This window comes from Vicugna pacos, chromosome 18 (genome assembly GCF_048564905.1).
Source record: "Vicugna pacos chromosome 18, VicPac4, whole genome shotgun sequence".
Lineage (NCBI taxonomy): Eukaryota > Metazoa > Chordata > Mammalia > Artiodactyla > Camelidae > Vicugna > Vicugna pacos.
The window spans coordinates 47230939-47247150 of NC_133004.1; the positions used below are offsets into that span (position 1 = coordinate 47230939).

The 16212-nt window shown below is 61.1% G+C and overlaps 1 protein-coding gene across 1 annotated transcript in view; it reads right to left on the reverse strand.

Moving 5' to 3' along the window:
* The window catches only part of FAM20C (FAM20C golgi associated secretory pathway kinase), a 41469-nt gene extending 25857 nt beyond the window's left edge, over positions 1-15612 (reverse strand). The window contains exons 1-3 of the mRNA XM_015244586.3: positions 13678-15612; positions 11746-11924; positions 7240-7318 (exon numbers count right to left, since the gene is read on the reverse strand). Of these exons, the coding sequence (XP_015100072.3) occupies positions 7240-7318; positions 11746-11924; positions 13678-14291 (872 nt within the window). The 5' untranslated portion in view covers positions 14292-15612. The remainder of the gene's footprint in view (positions 1-7239; positions 7319-11745; positions 11925-13677) is intronic.
* Positions 15613-16212: the final 600 nt, after the last annotated feature.

A 16212-nucleotide genomic window follows, 5' to 3' on the forward strand; every position in this document is an offset into this window, starting at 1 on the left:
CAACACTGATATATTTACTGTTGCTCTAACCGACCCCTCCTCATCCGACACACAGAGGAGGGGGCCCCAAGGCGGGCGAGGAGGGTGGTGGAGATGAAGGCTCTTTCCCAGGCCTGGGAAGAGGCGCAGGTGGACACGGAATGGAGTCTAACCCGGACGTTGGGAGGGGCTGAACTGCCTTCCCCCAAGAGGTATGTTGGAGTCCCAACCCCCAGACCTGTGACTGTGGCCTTACTTGGAAAGAGGGCCTTGGCAGATGTGAGCAGTCAAGAAGAGGTCACAGTGGACAGGGTGGCCCTGGGTCCGGTGACTGGTGTCCCTACAAGAAGAGGGGACTTCGGACACAGACACACAGGAAGGCCAGGTGACGACACGGAAACTGTAGAGACGCGGCCACAGGTCACGGAGCTGTGGGGATCGCCAGCCGCGCCCCGAAGCTGAGCCAGCGGGAAGCGCCCTCCAGGGGTGTTGGGGGCGGCAGCCCCGCGACACCCTGGTTTTGGGCTCTGGCCTCCGGAGCTGAGAGGGAAGAGCTTCCGGGTATTGCCGGCTGCCCAGGCTGCGGCACGTCACTGCAGCAGCCCAGACTCTCACGCAGGGTGGACACGCAGGTGTAGAATACAACTGCGGTTATAAAGTAGGGAACCCAGAAACTAACCCACCTTTTAGTGACATCAAAGACGGTGGTGGCCCTGCAGGGTGGCCACCTGCTTTAAGATCTGAGTGGGGATAGTGTGGTGGTCACTCCAGCCCCACCTCCTCCTGGCTGGTGACTGTGGGTGCCCTTGGGCACGTCCCCTGACACTCTGAGCTTTGATCTCCTTGACCGCGACAAGGTCTATGGGGTGACAGCGGCCTCCCTCCTGCCGGTGCCCGTCCGGGTCCATGAGGCCCGTGTGCCTGGCCTACTCTGCACCCACGACCTCAGCCTGTCTGCCTCCAGGCTGGGAAGGGTGCCTTCCTGGGGGCACCTTCCTCAGTGCCCCAGCTCCTAGGCCTGGGAAGACGAGCGCTCATTAGCCAGACTTGAAATGACCCATTTCAGACTCGCTAAGCCTGGCTCCTGGAGTTTTCCCCTTTTGCTTGGTTTTCAAGCACATGGATCGTGGATCACGGCGTGCCAGGGACCACACCTGTCAGTCCTGGTGTCCCCTTGCCCTTGTGGCTGTTTTTCCCCTCGAAGCTACCACAGGGCGGGGCCTTTTCCACTCCTCACTGCCTCTGAATACACCTTAGATCCTAAACCACACACAGGCACAGAGGGTGTCACAGCCCTGGTTTCCAGAGGCTCAGGAGGCTGAGACGGGACTGGCGGGGGAGTGCACGGCGCCCGCTGGCCTGTGACCCGGGTGGAAGCGCAGCTGCAGCTCTGTTTCCAGCCTGCGATCAGCTGTTGGGCCCTAAATAGCCACGGCTCCAGCGCACCAACTGGTTGTCCTGCCAAAGTTTGCAAGTCAAGACTGAAACCAGCACACCTGACGATCAAAGAGCAAGGACTGACTCTGGGGAGGGAACTACAGGTGCTCCCTGGAGCACCACTGGCTCTGAAAACCCACTGCCTTTCGATGTTGGAGACACGAGGGGCCCTCAGCCTCCCGTGATCCAGCCTCGTGCAGAGTAAGGAAACCAACGCCCAGAGAGGGGCGGGAGGGTTGCAAGGTCACACAGCCAGGATGCCCCTCCATGGCTGCCCCTCCTCCCACTCCAGGCCGCACGTGCACCCTCTGCCTGGATGCCCCAAGGCCACCGGCACCCAGGCCGTAAGCCTTCACGCCCTCAGCCCCACTGCTGTGCCCAGGGGACCACTGTGCCTGGGATCTGCTTCCCCCAAGTTTCTCTAGAACCCACGCTCGTCCCCCACCCTCACACCTTGGCTGCAGCTGCCAGCATCTCTCAGCAGACCCCTGGTGAGCCCTCCTGCTCTCCCCACCCCAAACCTGCATAACCCCCATCCCTGCGCAGCACGGCTGACTGGCCTCCTGGAAAAAGTCCAAAAGACCCAGATGCCTGCCCTCCAGAGACAGCCTCTGCCCCCTCTAGCTGCCTCCTCGCCCCTCACGCTCTGCCCTCAAACCCAGGGCTGTCCCACAGCTTCTGGTGACAGTGGACACGTCCAACACGGCACCGCCAGCCACGCGCAGCCACTGACACCCGAGGTGTGGCTGGTGAGGCCGAGAGACTGAGAGGTAACTTCACCTCATTTAAATCAGCCTCAGCATAAACAGCCACGTGATGTGGTCCTCTGCACAGCAGAGGGTACTGCGCGGAGTGGCCTCTCGCCGGCGGAAGCTGCCCGGTCCCAGAATGTGCTGCCTCCTCCAGGCTGGTCCCCTGGCCTGGGGACTTCACACGCATGCTCAGGCCTCAGCTGGAGGTCACGTCTGAGAAAGCTTCCGGCCGCCTCGAGTGCTCACAGGCTGGTCACGCTGGACTGAGGGTGCTGTCTCACACGGGCATCCTGGCTTGTTCTGCAGAATCCGTGGAGGACCAGGCCCTGCGCCCCCACGCACGCTGCTCTCTGTCCCGCCCTCAGTGGCAGGACCGCTGGGGCTGAGTCACGCCTGTACCCCCGCCCGGCACACGGCCAGGCCGGGCTCGGTGCTGACAGGAGGCTGAGGCATATTTCCGCTGGGAGGTAGTCACGGCCAGCGTCATGAGCGCCGGGAAGCCTCCTTTCCAAGAAGCAGGTTGAAATTTGTTGCCAAGAGCCTGTATGCTCCGGTGTGTCTGCCCAGCCCCACCTGCCTTGCCAACCACCAGCAACTCTCAGCTTCCTCTTATAAACTTGGTGCCCTGTCCCCTAGACCAATCCACTGGAGTTTAGACCTACAAAGCCCTCGTCGACAGATGGGCAAACCGAGTCCCAGGGAGGGAAGGGATTTACTGGATATCAAACAAGGATGACCACGCCAGGCCTGCTGGCCCTGCGGACACCCCGGTGCTTCCAAACTTCAGCTGCACGGATCACCTGCACCCCTATTACCCAGCACACACATTTCTCAATATTAAAAACAGACCTGGAGTTCAAAATTTGTAGATAGTGACAGGCATATGCAGAACAGATAAACAAGACTATGCCGTACAGCACAGGGAAATAAATACAAGATCTTGTGGTGGCTCACAGCGACAATGAATATATGTATGTTCATGTATACCTGAAAAACCGTGCTCTACACTGGGATTTGACACAACATTGTAAAATGACTATAATTCAATTAAAAAAAATGTTAAACAAAATTAAGTACTACACCAAAAGCACAAGCTACAAAATAATATTCGGGTCCAACATCCTCAAAATGAAAACTTGTGTTTCAGAGGACACCACATATGTGATACGGGTCTTGTATCCAGAATACATAAAGAACGCTTACAACTTACGAGCAAAAAGACAACCAACTAAGCAATAACACAAGATCTGAACAGACATTTCTCCAAAGAAGGACATGAAAAGATACCCGACATCATGAGTCAGCAGGGAACTGCGTCAGGAGCACAGGGAGACACCGTCTCACACCCGCTGGACGGCTAGGACCAGAGAGACCGAGAGCAACGAGCACCGACCAGCACGCGGAGGCTGCGGGGGGACCACGACGGCCTGTAGCCACAGCTCCCCAGACAGCTGTGTTCAGTCATCACTCGACCCAGCAATTCCACTCACAGGCCCACACGCAAGAGAAATGGAAACACGTGACCACACAGAACCCTGTGCGTAAGTGTTCACGCATCCAGAAGGTGGAAAGAGCCCAGACGCCTAGGAACAGATGAAAGCACAAATAGCCCGTGGTCCATCCATACCACGGAGTAGCCACTGGCCGTAAAAAGGAATGCCACAGCGTGGATGAACCACGCACACACGGTGCTCAGTGAGAGGCGCTGGAGAGTGTACGACTCTATTAACGTGAAATTCTTGGATTGGCAAGTCCACAGAGCCAGAGTAGACCAGTGGCTGTTCGGGCTAGGAGGAGGGCGAGGCGGGAGTCCTGGGGGTGAGGGCAACACCGCACAAGGGCTCTTTGTGGGCTGATGAAAAGGCTCTGAAATTGTGGTGCTGGGTGCACAACTCCGTGGACACACTGAAAGCTACTCAACTGCAGGCATTGAGCGGCTGAACCAACTACAATGCGAATTACATCCTGATAAAGCTGTTGAAAAACCTTACTTACTTTAACCCTAAAACAAGAGTACCGAGGAAGTCAGGGCTCAGGTGCTAGTTGCATGTTCCACTGCTTGTCAAAAACATATGCCCATCAAACTTCCAGTGGTCTCACGTAAATTACACGTTGCAGCGCCCCCGAGGGCAACGCCTCCCATGCCATCACTGCTCCCTCTAGGTGGAGATTTCGGTGAAAAATGCCACCACCGAAGTAACTCAGAATATTCAACTTGCAAAGCTATGACGAGCTCGTAGAAGCAAGTTCTCCTTGAACAGAACTGTTAATCATGGATTTTAATTTCTTTAATGCTGTGGTCACAAACCACAGCTGCTTTGATGTTTAGACCACAGCCATGGGGGGCAGGAACACGTGGACAAGCCCTGTCCCCCGGGGCCTGCTGGCAAGCAGACCACAGTGGGTGCCTGACTCAGGGCCTGGTCAGCACAGGAGGGACGCGGGCGCTGAGACATGCTTGGACTAGACCAGGAGGAGTACTGGGAGTGCCGGCCGGAGGCACGAGGTCGGCCGTCTGTAAAGCCTGCCTGTGCCCACCCTGCCCAGCCAGGGTCCTCTGCCCAGGACACGCCCTGCGCAGGGGAAGGAGGCGGCTGCTGTCGGGCGGGCAGGCTGTGAGCACGTTGTTTCCTTTCCTGGCCTCAGCCTCCCAACCCAGCCCCCTGGTCACAAGCCTACCCCAGGCCGTCCACCCTGCTCAGCCTTCAGACAGGAGCCCGATGTCCTTCCCACTGCAGACAGGCCGCCAGCGGAGAGCCCGTGGGAGAAGGGGGCCAATGTGGGCTTCCCAAGGGGCCCCTGGAGTCCGACTGCCTCAAGCTGCCAGACCATAGGCGGGTGACCTCCGGACTCAGCTCCTCCTGTGACCACGGTGGTGACGGCCACACCGTGGCAGGGAGATTGGCCACCTTGGCTCGGGGCTCTGCAGGTTTGGGTTCAACCCCGGGCAGTCCACACTACTCGCCACGCCCTGGTTCCCGCACCCAGAAGCGGCAGAATCATGATGGTGGGGGTGCCTCTAACTCCCAGGAGTTCCACGACTAGACAGCACGGCGTGACCCCTCGGCATGGCACATGGCCCAGGGCACTGGTGGTCGAGGCGCCTGCATACACAGTAAGACACCATGGATGTTGTTACAGACCGCAGCTGGATCAGCAACTCTTCCAAGGCGAGAGTGACCTCGACGGAGAGGCCAGAAGGGCGTGGAGCCCAGAACAGAAGCCTCCAAATGCACCAGCCTGAGTCCCCGTGGCTCAAACCCCAACTCAGGGCATCTGCAGAGGGTCCTGCCTGCACCACCGGGGCCAGGGACCTCACCCCGTGGCTCCGGGTGCATCTGGACACGTCCTGCTGGACTCCAGAGGACACACCACCCAGATGAGGGGCCTGCGTGCCAAAGTGAGGCTAGAGGGGTGGCAAGGACCGTGCTATTGTCCAATTCCACACCTGCCAGGGAGGGGCCAGGCCCACCTGTCACCTGGCCGCCAACAAGCACCCACGGCCGACCCCACTTGGCGCAACCTCCTCCCCGCATGGCTCCACACACACCACCTGACATCAAGGGGCCAGGAAGTAGCTCCTCTACTCAAGCTCCAGACTGAGAAGGCGCAAAGGACCCCAGGGTGGCCGGAAAGTTCCAGAGGAGCCCCCACCCCTCCAGAATGCTCCCCAAGGAGCCCACGCGGGGCCTGGGTCTCACCCGGCCCAAATCAACCCTCCTGAGAGGAGCTGTGAACCAGGCTGGCTGTCCTCCCTGGTCACAGTACTAAGCAGGCAGCTCCAGTGTCCAGCGTCTTCCCGAGACAGCCCAGCCCACTATGGACGCTCATCAGGGAGACGTGAACTCCCTCCACACAGATGCGGGGAGGGAGGCCTGTGCTCACGGACCCCAACACAGACACTGGCCTCAGTGCTTGGCTGTTTCCCACCCCCCCAGCAGCCCCCAGCTCTGCTCTCCCGGTCTCCTTGGTCCCTGTGGACAGTCCCCTCTGGCCTCTGCGCACAGTGCTCTCAGCCCCACTGCGCCAGGCAGCTCTGGATCAGCGCGGGTCAAGCGGCCTTGGGGCAGCCGGGCAGGGCCGCGGTCCCCTGCGGAGTCCCTGCAGGACATCTGTCCGGAGGAGTGGGAGCAAGAGGCCCTGAAACTGAGGCGCAGCACAAAAACACGCTCTCAAGTTCAGCAGCAAACTAGCACTCACGCCTGGTTTGACCCGCAAAGCATCTGAAATGCTTCTGAATTAGTTACCATCATTTTCAAAATTTAAAGACTAGGCAGAAAAAAATTCTGTATTTCTAAACTATCTATCTTGAGAGTCAGACATCAGGGCAGATGGACAGGATCTGCCAAATGAATAGACAGCTGCCCCCAGGCGGATCCGTGCCCCGCAGCTTTGACAGTCCACACCCAGCCCAGCAGCCTCACGTGACTCGAGTGGCCTCACAGACACTGGGGGTGCAACCCAGGCTTCACACACGGTGAGCCCTCCCACCAGGGCAAAACCGGCCTTGTGTGAAACTAGCCAGCGACGGGAAGCCGCCTTGGCCCTCGTGGGACAGCCGAGCCCCAGGCCCAGCAGGGTGGACTCACGGACCTCAGGGGCTCGCTGTGCATTTCCAGGGTGGTCGGTCTTCCAGACGTCCCTGCTGCCCCACCCTCAGAGCCCCCGATGCCACTGGGCCTTTAATGTTGACTTTGGTAGCACAGTTTCTATTCTGCCTAGGACAGGGCAAGCTGCGGTCAGAGGTCACAGCAGCCAGGCCGCTGGTTTTAGGGACAAAGCCTCACTGGCTGGGAGGGCAGGGCCGAGCAGCTGAGACACAGACCGCTTGGCTGGCAAGACCGAAAGCAGCCACCCTTTGGTGTCCGTGTTCAGGCTCTTGCTTGAAACCCTGTCCTTGCTGAGGGGAGACTGGGGAGGAGGGGGTGAGGGTGCAGGACCCTGTGTCACCCCCTTTGTCCCCTCGGTTCACCCGAAAACCTCTGAAAGACTGCATTTTCCACCAGAAACTCAGTGCCCAAGAGCTCCCAGCACCAGCCCCTCACCCCCAACCCCCCGACCCAGCACTTACTTCATGGGTTTGAACAGCGCTTGTCCGTAGTTCTGGAACGTCATGACGAGCTTCAGCTGCGTGCCCCCTGACTTCATGGCTGCAATGGGAGGGAGATAAGGGTCACCTCTGCCCTCACAGCAGGCCCGGGGCCGAGCACAGCCAGTCCCCCATGACCCCACAACCCTGCCTGAGCCCCACAGCCTGCCCGGGAAGTCTGGGGTGTCCTGCAATGATGCTAATACACGCCCCTGACATTCAGGTGCTGGGGCTGAAGGCAGAACCTCTGACCATCTGACCCACAAAGGGACTGGCTTCTGGAAGTGATGGCTGGGTGCACACAGCTGCCAGCTTCTCCAGACACACCCAGTGCACACAGACCCTGCACATCTCCGCGTGCTCACACACACACACACACACACACTTGCACATACACACACACCTGCTCGTCCAGTCTAAGTGTCTGAGGTTCTAGGGAAAGTCTGGCAGAGTTGGTATGAAGAGACCCTGAGGACCCCTTGGCTGGAAACACCTCCCCATCAGAGGGGCCTTCTGGGAGCTCCACACGGACATCAAGGAGACACACTGGAGGGGACACACTGCAGGGTCTGGTGTATGGCAGCCCCGAGGTGGGCATCTCTGCCCGGCTCCCTGTGACTGCGGTCCCTGTAAGGCACCTCCACCCTCCCTGACCTCAGTCCCCTTTCTGTTGAAAGGGGCTCAGCTTCCCTGCCTGGCCTCCTCCTCCTGGGGCTGTGGTTGGGGTCGAGACTGACTTGTCAGAGCCTGGCTATGAGGGGGTGAGAGGGACACTGCCTCCTGGGGCCACTCTCACGACCACGTGGGGGTCCCGCCAGCAAAGCATCTGGAACACCGTCAGGCTCGTTCAAATTGACCTCGAGGTTGACTCCTCGAATGTTCCCGTGGCCTCAGGGCTCTGTGAGCGCCAAGGCCAGGCCCTCCTCCAGGTCCCCAGCCCGGCCACCCGCCCCACGGCTGCCAGGACAGCCTGGCTCCATCTGCAGGCCCTTGACCTGGAGTCTGGAGATGCGGCTGAGGTCCGATGTGACCCAGGTCTATGGGTGAAGCGCTCAGAGCCCGTGCCCTCCTCAGGAAAACAAATTCCACTTCACTCCAAAACACCTGAAACAACCTACAGATGCCTGACCCGGGAAGGTGAAGGAGGCGGGGCTGTCCACGTGACCAAACACTCAGCAGCCTCCCAGCGGCACTGAAGAGCTTGTAACGACACAGCGAACTGCCAACGATTCTGTCGCTAAGCCGAGCCCTGGAGCCACCGCCCTCACACCCTCAAGCGCCTCCTTCAGAGCGGAAGGTGCGGACGCTCAGACGGAGCTGAGGCCCGGGGGTCGCCTCCCAGGGCTGGGGCTGCTGGCTTTGATTTCCTTCCCCTTGTCTGTGCCTCCTAAATTCCCACAACGATCACCTACTACTTTTCTAATCGGATGAAAACAGAAGCGATCATTCAAAGCGCTAGTGGTCTGATTGAGCCCCAATTCACTGTCCCCAGTTCTACTTAATAACTGGGGTCACTGGATTTGATTATTCCCTCCTGGGCTAACTGGGACAGCATGTCAGCTCTTTCCATGACTTGTACTTCTATTCTTTTGTTGTTGTTGTTGTTGGGGGAGGTAACTGGGTCCAGCTTTTAAATGGGGGTACTGGGGATTGAACCCAGGACCTCGTGCGTGCTTAGCACGCACTCTACCACTGAGCTATACCTTCCCCCCAATAATCCTGCTTTTTAAAATAACAAAGTATTATGCAAATCTGGTCAGTTTAATCATCCTTGCTCTGGAAGCAAGTCCCACCTGCACCCCTGTGTCCAATCAGCTCCTCCCACGGAACAAATAAATGATAAGAAACCAAAGGGCATCAGAACCTCAGAGTGACTGAGGACTCCAGAAACGCAGGGTCTCGCCCACCTCAGCACTGTACTCTTACTGGGGGACTGGTGCTGTCCCACCAGCCCATCGGTCACTCTGCCAAGCTGGGGCCAAATGCTGAGAGACGTCTGGAATTCTGCTGCAAAATCACGTAGAGTCTCCTGAGAAGCTGCCATGTGTCATGGCCGAAAGCAGACTTCAGGGGAGCAGCGGCAGATGCCGCCTGAGCCTCTTTGAAGACAGCTAACAGCCGAGAGGAAGCAGCCAGGAGCCCACCTGTCAATAAATCTCCACTGGCCGCACGAGTTTCGTGAGTGGAGCAAGGACCTAACGGAATCGCTCTGCAGAAAAGTGCCGGGACACTACAGGACGTTTCTCATCAGGCCTCTTCCAGACTCACGTTCCAAGCTTGAAGTGACCACTGAGGCCACACGGAGACCCGAGCCAGGGCAGCGACGTGCTGACCGTGCGCCTGGAAGCCCACTTCCCCGTGTGCAGGAAGGGGCTGGAAGGTGGGCTTGAGTTCCACCTCCCCTGTCACCAGCTCGAAAGGACGGAGCCGCTGAACCCGGAACCCCAAGGCAGGCTCCAGGCTCTTGCAAACGGGCCGCATCCAAGGCTCCCACGGGGCCTCTGAGGGCTGCGCCCCTCTCCCTGAGCAGGCGGCTCCTGATCGGGGCCCGAGGCTCCAAACCTGCTCAGTGGCTCCGCTAAGCCAAGGGTGCAGCGGGCACAGTCTCGGCAGCTGGGTTTCCAACCGCGGAGTTGGGGGAGCACCCCTCCCTCAAGGCCTGCATCCCCAGGCGCCCCAGCCCTCTCCCACCCGCCCACTGGAAGACGAGGCCTGCATCCCCGGGGCATACCTGCTGCCTGGCCCAGCCAGCCCTCTCCTGCCCACCCACTGGGAAACCGGGCCTGCATCCCCAGAGGCGCCACTGGGCTCCAGGTGGAGGGTGTCCTGCCTCCTGAGGAAGGCCCTTCTCCCAGGTGTTAACCCGCCAGGTGCACCTCCAGGCCTAGGCAGCAGGGCGTGGGGCTGAGTGTCCGGCTCTGGCCTGTGCAGCACGGCTGAGAGGCTGCCTGCTCCCTCAAGGGTGCGGTGAGCCCGGCCAGCCTGCGGGATCCTCACAGCCCACCCTCTCCCCGAGACCCTGCATTTGCACTCGAGGGGGTGTGGAAGCCACAGCACCAGCTCTGGTTGATGCCACATGGGCCCGGGGACATCCTGGACTAACACGAGAGTGCCTGAGCCCTTGACAGACAGGAATGAGGCGGGCAGCAGCCTCGGGCGTTCCCTAAGCCTCACCTTAACAGGCTATTTCCCCTCCCACCAGGAAAGCCTTCGTCCCATTTGAGACCCGGGCCCTCGAGGCAGAGGTCATCTCCCCGCTGGTCGGTCCTGACTGTCTGTACCTCAGTGTGTGCTCCCTGTCCTGTCCTCCTGGGGCTCTCAGAACCCCTAACTCCCAACACCCAGAAAGGGGCCTGAGATACAGGAGGTGCTTGAGAAGGCTTGTGAATGGACAGCGGATGGTCATTGCCCTGGATGACTTTGTAACGGCCTCGTCTGTGCTCGGAACAAGGGGACACCCCAGCTGTGGCATCTACCGGATAATTCCCAGCGTCCACACAGACGGCTTCCCAGCTTGGCCTCCGCGAGGGGCAGGAGGAGGGCCGGGTGGGGCTGGGGTGGGAGGCGCTCAGACTCTGCCTGGGCAGCAGCAAGGAGGGGAGACACTGCCCTGCGCCACCAGTCCCTCTCAGAGGGGGAGCAGCCACGTGACGGGAGAAGGTGGGTGCACCAGACAGAGACACCCAGTACAGCTTCCAAAGAGCTCTGGAAAACCCAGGTGCCTGCCCTCAGGCCACGGCCGGCTCCCCAGCATCAGTGAAGGGACAGAACCCAGTCAGCAGAGCCCCCTGAGCAGCAGGACTGCCCAGATGCCAGGAGAACAGTGCCTGGAGCTGCCTGCCCCAGCACCCATGCTCCAGGGCCACCCTCCACCCTCCACGGCTCCCAGGACCATTCCCCCACTGGTCACTAATGAGGACCTACACAAAAAACCACCTACAGGCCCGAGAATAACGGCACCAGACCTCCTCGCTCAGAAACCAGGGCTGACACGTTCTCCTGAAATCGGTAACTGGCTGCCCTTTTTGGTCTAATTCAGCAGATACCAAAGCACTCAGAGACCTCACCTCCAACACCCTGGGCAGAGCCGAGCCCCAGTCACCCCCGTCCACGTGGGATCTCGGGAGTGCCTCGCGAGCACTGAGGCAGGGCTGCCCCAACCACCAGAAGCCTCGGGGCTCTCCGCGGGGTCTCCTGGCTGTGTTGGGGCCAGCTCCAGCCATCAGGGGTGCCCTTCCTCCCCCAAGAGGGGTCCTGTGTGCCCCCCAGCCCAGCAGAACAACAAGGCAGGCTGGGCCACGTCCCTCCCTCCTTCACTCATCCTGCAACAGCAGAAGGCAGCCCCCCATGGGCTGCTAATCGCACGGAAGGCCTTCAGGCGCCCTCGCTGGAAGGCTGTCGGGATAAGTGGCCCAGGAGGCGATGTTCCAGCACGGAGAGCCAGCCAAGCCACCCTGGCCCCACGGGAGGCCTGGGGAGGGCGCCTACCGACACTGGTGATCTTCTGGGTGCCGAGGTCACGCAGCAGGGCATCCACCGCAGGGTTGTGTCTGGAGTACAGCTCGTAGCGGTTGATGCCGATGTGGAACTTGAGCCAGTTGGGGTAGGAGTCCACGGCCGCCTCCCCTGTAGGCAGGAATTCTTCATCCTCAGGACCTTCGTGTGGCCTGCAGAAGTGAAGTGGCCCAGGGTCAGCAGGGTCTGAGGAACGGGGGAGCTGGTGCTGAGCAAGATTTTCACTTTGGAGCCAAACAAAAGCAGATTTATTCAAAGGTGCCTCAACTCAAACAGGACCTGCAGCATCCGCACTTTCCCTGTGGCTGCTGTTCTGCCAACTAATAATAGACCTGCAGGCAGGTAATTTTCACTTAGTCTCGGGAGACGCCACAGACAGCTATAACTAAAGCAGACCAAAGCAGACCGTCAGGGCTAGGCCTGCCATGTCTGTCCTGGGGTCACCAAAACAAGCATGATGTCAGCCTGGGGCTCGAGGGGCTGCCGGCTTCCTGGGGGCAGAAGAGCCGTGTTTGGCAGAAGTCTCACTGGGCACCCAGCTTCGGTTCCAACGACCAGGGTAGGAATGATGCAAGAGGCTAAATCTGATTTTAATGAAGTGGCTTCGGGTGGGGAGACAGGAAAGTGGTGCTCACTCCAGCCAAGGCCCAAATTGAGGACCTCTTGCCCACGTGGCCTGGCCTTGTCCAGAGGGAGCCCAGGGACCAGTCTGAGGGAGGACAGACCCTGTTTGCTGTTGGGATGGAGGAAAAAGTGAACTATCTTAGTTCTAATTTACATGCAAGTGAGGCCGTCCGGCCCCACGTCTTGCCGCACAGCGGACACTAGAAGCCGCCCTCGGTCTCCATCACTGACCACCGGCTCTGGGCTCTGTCTCTTCTACAAAGAGGCCCAGATCTGAGCCGCTGCTCTGCCTCTCAAGTTTCTGAGTATTACCTTGAACCTGGCCAGCCAACAAAGCTCACACCTTGATGTGTTTAGAGGGAAAACACCAGGCCGGTCCAACTGCGGAGGAGAAAGGGTTTTAGGGGAGGTTTTGGAAACCTAGCCTTTCCCCTCTGTTGCTTGGGTAACCTTTTGCAGGTACTTATTTATTCTGGCCTTGCTGCTAGTTAACGTTTCACCACCCTGGACTGTAGCATCTGTTTATTTTGATCTGTGTGGCAGAGGAGGGCCTTGGGGGTAGGGGTTTAAACAGAAACAGTTTAAAAAGATACTCCCGGGAGAGGCTACTCGCTGTTTAGGAAACTGTTCCCACCCACAAAAGCTGGCACTGTCTGCACCCTGGCTGGGAGAACCCCTCAGCTATGCGTCACTGGACCAGCACGCCCCTCTGCTAATTTTGTTCTCAGTGACTGGTTTACAAGGCTCATTTGGCCTCCCCAGGCTTTTCTGACGCATCCACCAGAGCCATGTCACCAAAGCCAGAAGCTTCCCAAGGAAAGGCTGGGGCAGCCTGTCACTCACTACCCCCAGCTCTTTCATTCACAGCCTGACTCCCTCTGTGAGCCTGTAACCAGGGCCTGGCAGGCCAGCACTGCTTTCCTGTAAATGCAGAACCGGCCCTTTCTGCTCCCGCCTGCCAGGCCTGCCTTCCAGGCCAGTGGCCACAGGGAGCAGCTCCCACACCACCCAGCAGCCCTTGGGGAGGAAGGCATTCTGGAAACAAAGGCAGTGCCTGAGCCGGCATGCTGCCTGCCCCACAAACCTCCCTTCCCTGGAGCCTCTGCCGCAGGGTCCACGCCCTCCTGGGGTCCCGGGGCCTCTTCACATGGTGTCTGGGACGTGGACGGGCCCTTTCTGGGAAGGGGCCTGAGTTGATCTTGGCTCTCAAAAGGCGCACGGCTGCCTTGAGGGCCCGTCCTGCCAGCAACCACACCAGCCAGCAGGCCCTGCCTCACTCACCAGTCAGGGTTCTCTGCCGCCGCCGCCGCCCTGGGGTTGAATCTGATGTCACTGTTCACATTGAAGAGGACGTCGTCCTCCGTTAGCGGCGGAACGGCAACCTGGTACAGGGGGTGTTGGAACAGCCTGGCCAGGAGGGCGCCGTCCCCGCTCGGGCCAGGGGATGCCTCCGGCCGATGTGGGCCAGGGTCTCGGAGCAGTGGCCGGTGAGCAGGGTCTTGGGGTGGCGGGACACCGGGATCCTGCCCCTGCAAGGCGCCCTCAGCCTGTTCAGCCACGGGTGGCAGCTTCTCAAGCGAGTGGGACGTAAGATTGGAGGAAGGGTCGGAGCTGAAGTCCTGCAGGATCCGCAGCGTGTGCTTGTTGGGCCAGCCCGCGTCGCCAGCGGCTGAGGCTGCGGCCAGGGGCTCCCCGGGGCGGCCGCGCGCCTGGGCCCAGCCGGGTGCCGCCTCCTCGGCTGCGAGATGCGCGCACGAGCAGCCAGGCTCCCCCGAGGGCTGCGCGGCGCGCCGCTCCAGCTTGGGCAGCAGGTCCAGCACGATGTGCAGCGCGCAGGCCACCAGGAACGCCATCAGGATGAGCACGCGGAACCTGCGCACCAGGATCATCTTCATGGCCCCGCCAGCGAAAGACGCCTGGGGGGCTCCCGGCTCCCCGCGAGCGCGCTCCGCCCCTGCCCCTCTAGTCTTGGCTTGGCACGAACGCGGTGCCGCGGCGGGGGTCAAGGTCCATCTGGTGTCGGCCAGCTACCAGCCTCGGGGCTGCCCCCAGGCCTGCACCACGCATAGGGCGCCCACCGCCAAAGCGCCTGCTAGCTCGGCCATCTCAGGGCCGTTCCGCCTCGCCTCTCTCGGGCGGCCGCACCCTCAGCGACCCGGGCCCAGAAGCCCTCGTCTGCAGAGCTGGGGGTGTAGCTGGGGAAGGCCCCGCGCACGTAGCAGCGGGCTCGGGTCTCCCAGGCCGCGGCCGAGCTCATCAGGCACACGGGGGCCAGACGCTGCGGCCCATCACGGCCAAGGCGTGGCGGCCTGGGGGGGTGGTGGCGACCGCGCGGCGCAATCCGATCCCAGGCTCGGCGCAATCCGATCCAAGACTGGGCGCAGTCCGCTTCGCGGCTCCAAGCGAGGCTCCGGGCCGGCCGCGCGAAGGGGCGGCTCCTTCGGGCAGGGTTTCGCTCTGTCTCGGTGGCGGGGACCTGGAGGGGAACGAGGGCGCAGGGCCGCACAGACTGAGAAGGGGGTAGGAAGGCGGGGCGCGCACGGAGCTGTCGACCACGTCCCCGGGCAGGTGCAGCAGCCGTCCGGGGAGCGCAGCACCCGCACGGCCGAGCCTCTCGGCGCCCCGCGCCCCGGGCGGCCAGATATCCGAGCGCCGCGGAGCCGCCCCTCGCGTCAGCGCCCGCAGATTGGCGGAGCCGCAGCCCCGCGCGTCCGGGCCTACTCGGCTCCTTCTCCTTTCTCCTCCCCTCGGCCGCGCCCCGCCAAGCCTCTGCAGCTCCGGGTCCGCTAAAGAGAGGGCGCCTTCTCCCCGTGGCCTGCCGAGAGAAGGCAGAGAGGAAGGCGGAGGGCTCGGACCCGCGCGCCCGGCTGGTGCAGCGCGAAAGGAGCGCTGCGGCGCTGCGGGCTCTGCCGAGGCGGGCTCCGCCGAGGCGGGCTCCCGGGCCAGGCCGCTGTGCCCAGGACCTCCGCCCGCCCGGGGCCGGCCGCCGCCAGCTGCGGCCTGTCGGCTCCTTCTCGATGAGCCGAGGGCCAGAACCCAGGCCAAGTCCCTCCCTGGAGCCGCTGGGCGTCTGCGCCGCCAGATGAGCTCCCCGCCAGGCGGTGACCTTGTGCCCCCCGCCCCCGCCTCGGGCGGGTCCTCGCGGGCCCGGCAGCCGGTGAGGGAGAGGACGACGGGGCGTCGCGGCCGCCGCGGCTGGAGTTGAGGATCGGAGCGCGGAGTTTGGCCCAAACCCGGAGGGGACGCTGGAACCTCAGCAAGACTCCTGCACGCTGAGGCCCCACCCTACCTCAAGGGGACCACGCCTGCGCCTTAACTCTGGAGGCGTTGCTGGGATTCGCTTGGCACCGAAAAGTGCTTGTGTGTGGGAGGCGGCACCTCCCTCACTTTGGGAGGGCTGTGTGTGTGTGTGTCTGTGTGTCTGTCTGTGTGTCTGTGCACTGGCCTCCCTAGATGTGCAAAATTGGCCACCCACACCCAGGGGCGCGGTACTTCTGGGCCCACACAGTTTCTGGAACCCCAGCTCCCAATAGAGAATATTCATGTGAATTTCAGACTTAAGTCCTAGTTGGGAAAGTAAGTGAGCCTGGCCAAGGAGGACATCACACTCACCGCCAAGAGGACAGGCTTTCTGACCCCTGCCCTCTGGGCACCGCAAGTTCCCGAAGCAGGTAGCTGAAGCCTCCCTAACAGGACTGAGGAGGGCAGTCTCTGGCGGGGGCCATCGGGTGGGACCCCAACTCTCCCAGTGACTCACTGTACTGCCCTCTCGGGACCATCGTTTTCTTTTGCATGAATTCGGGTTCCATTTTCCCT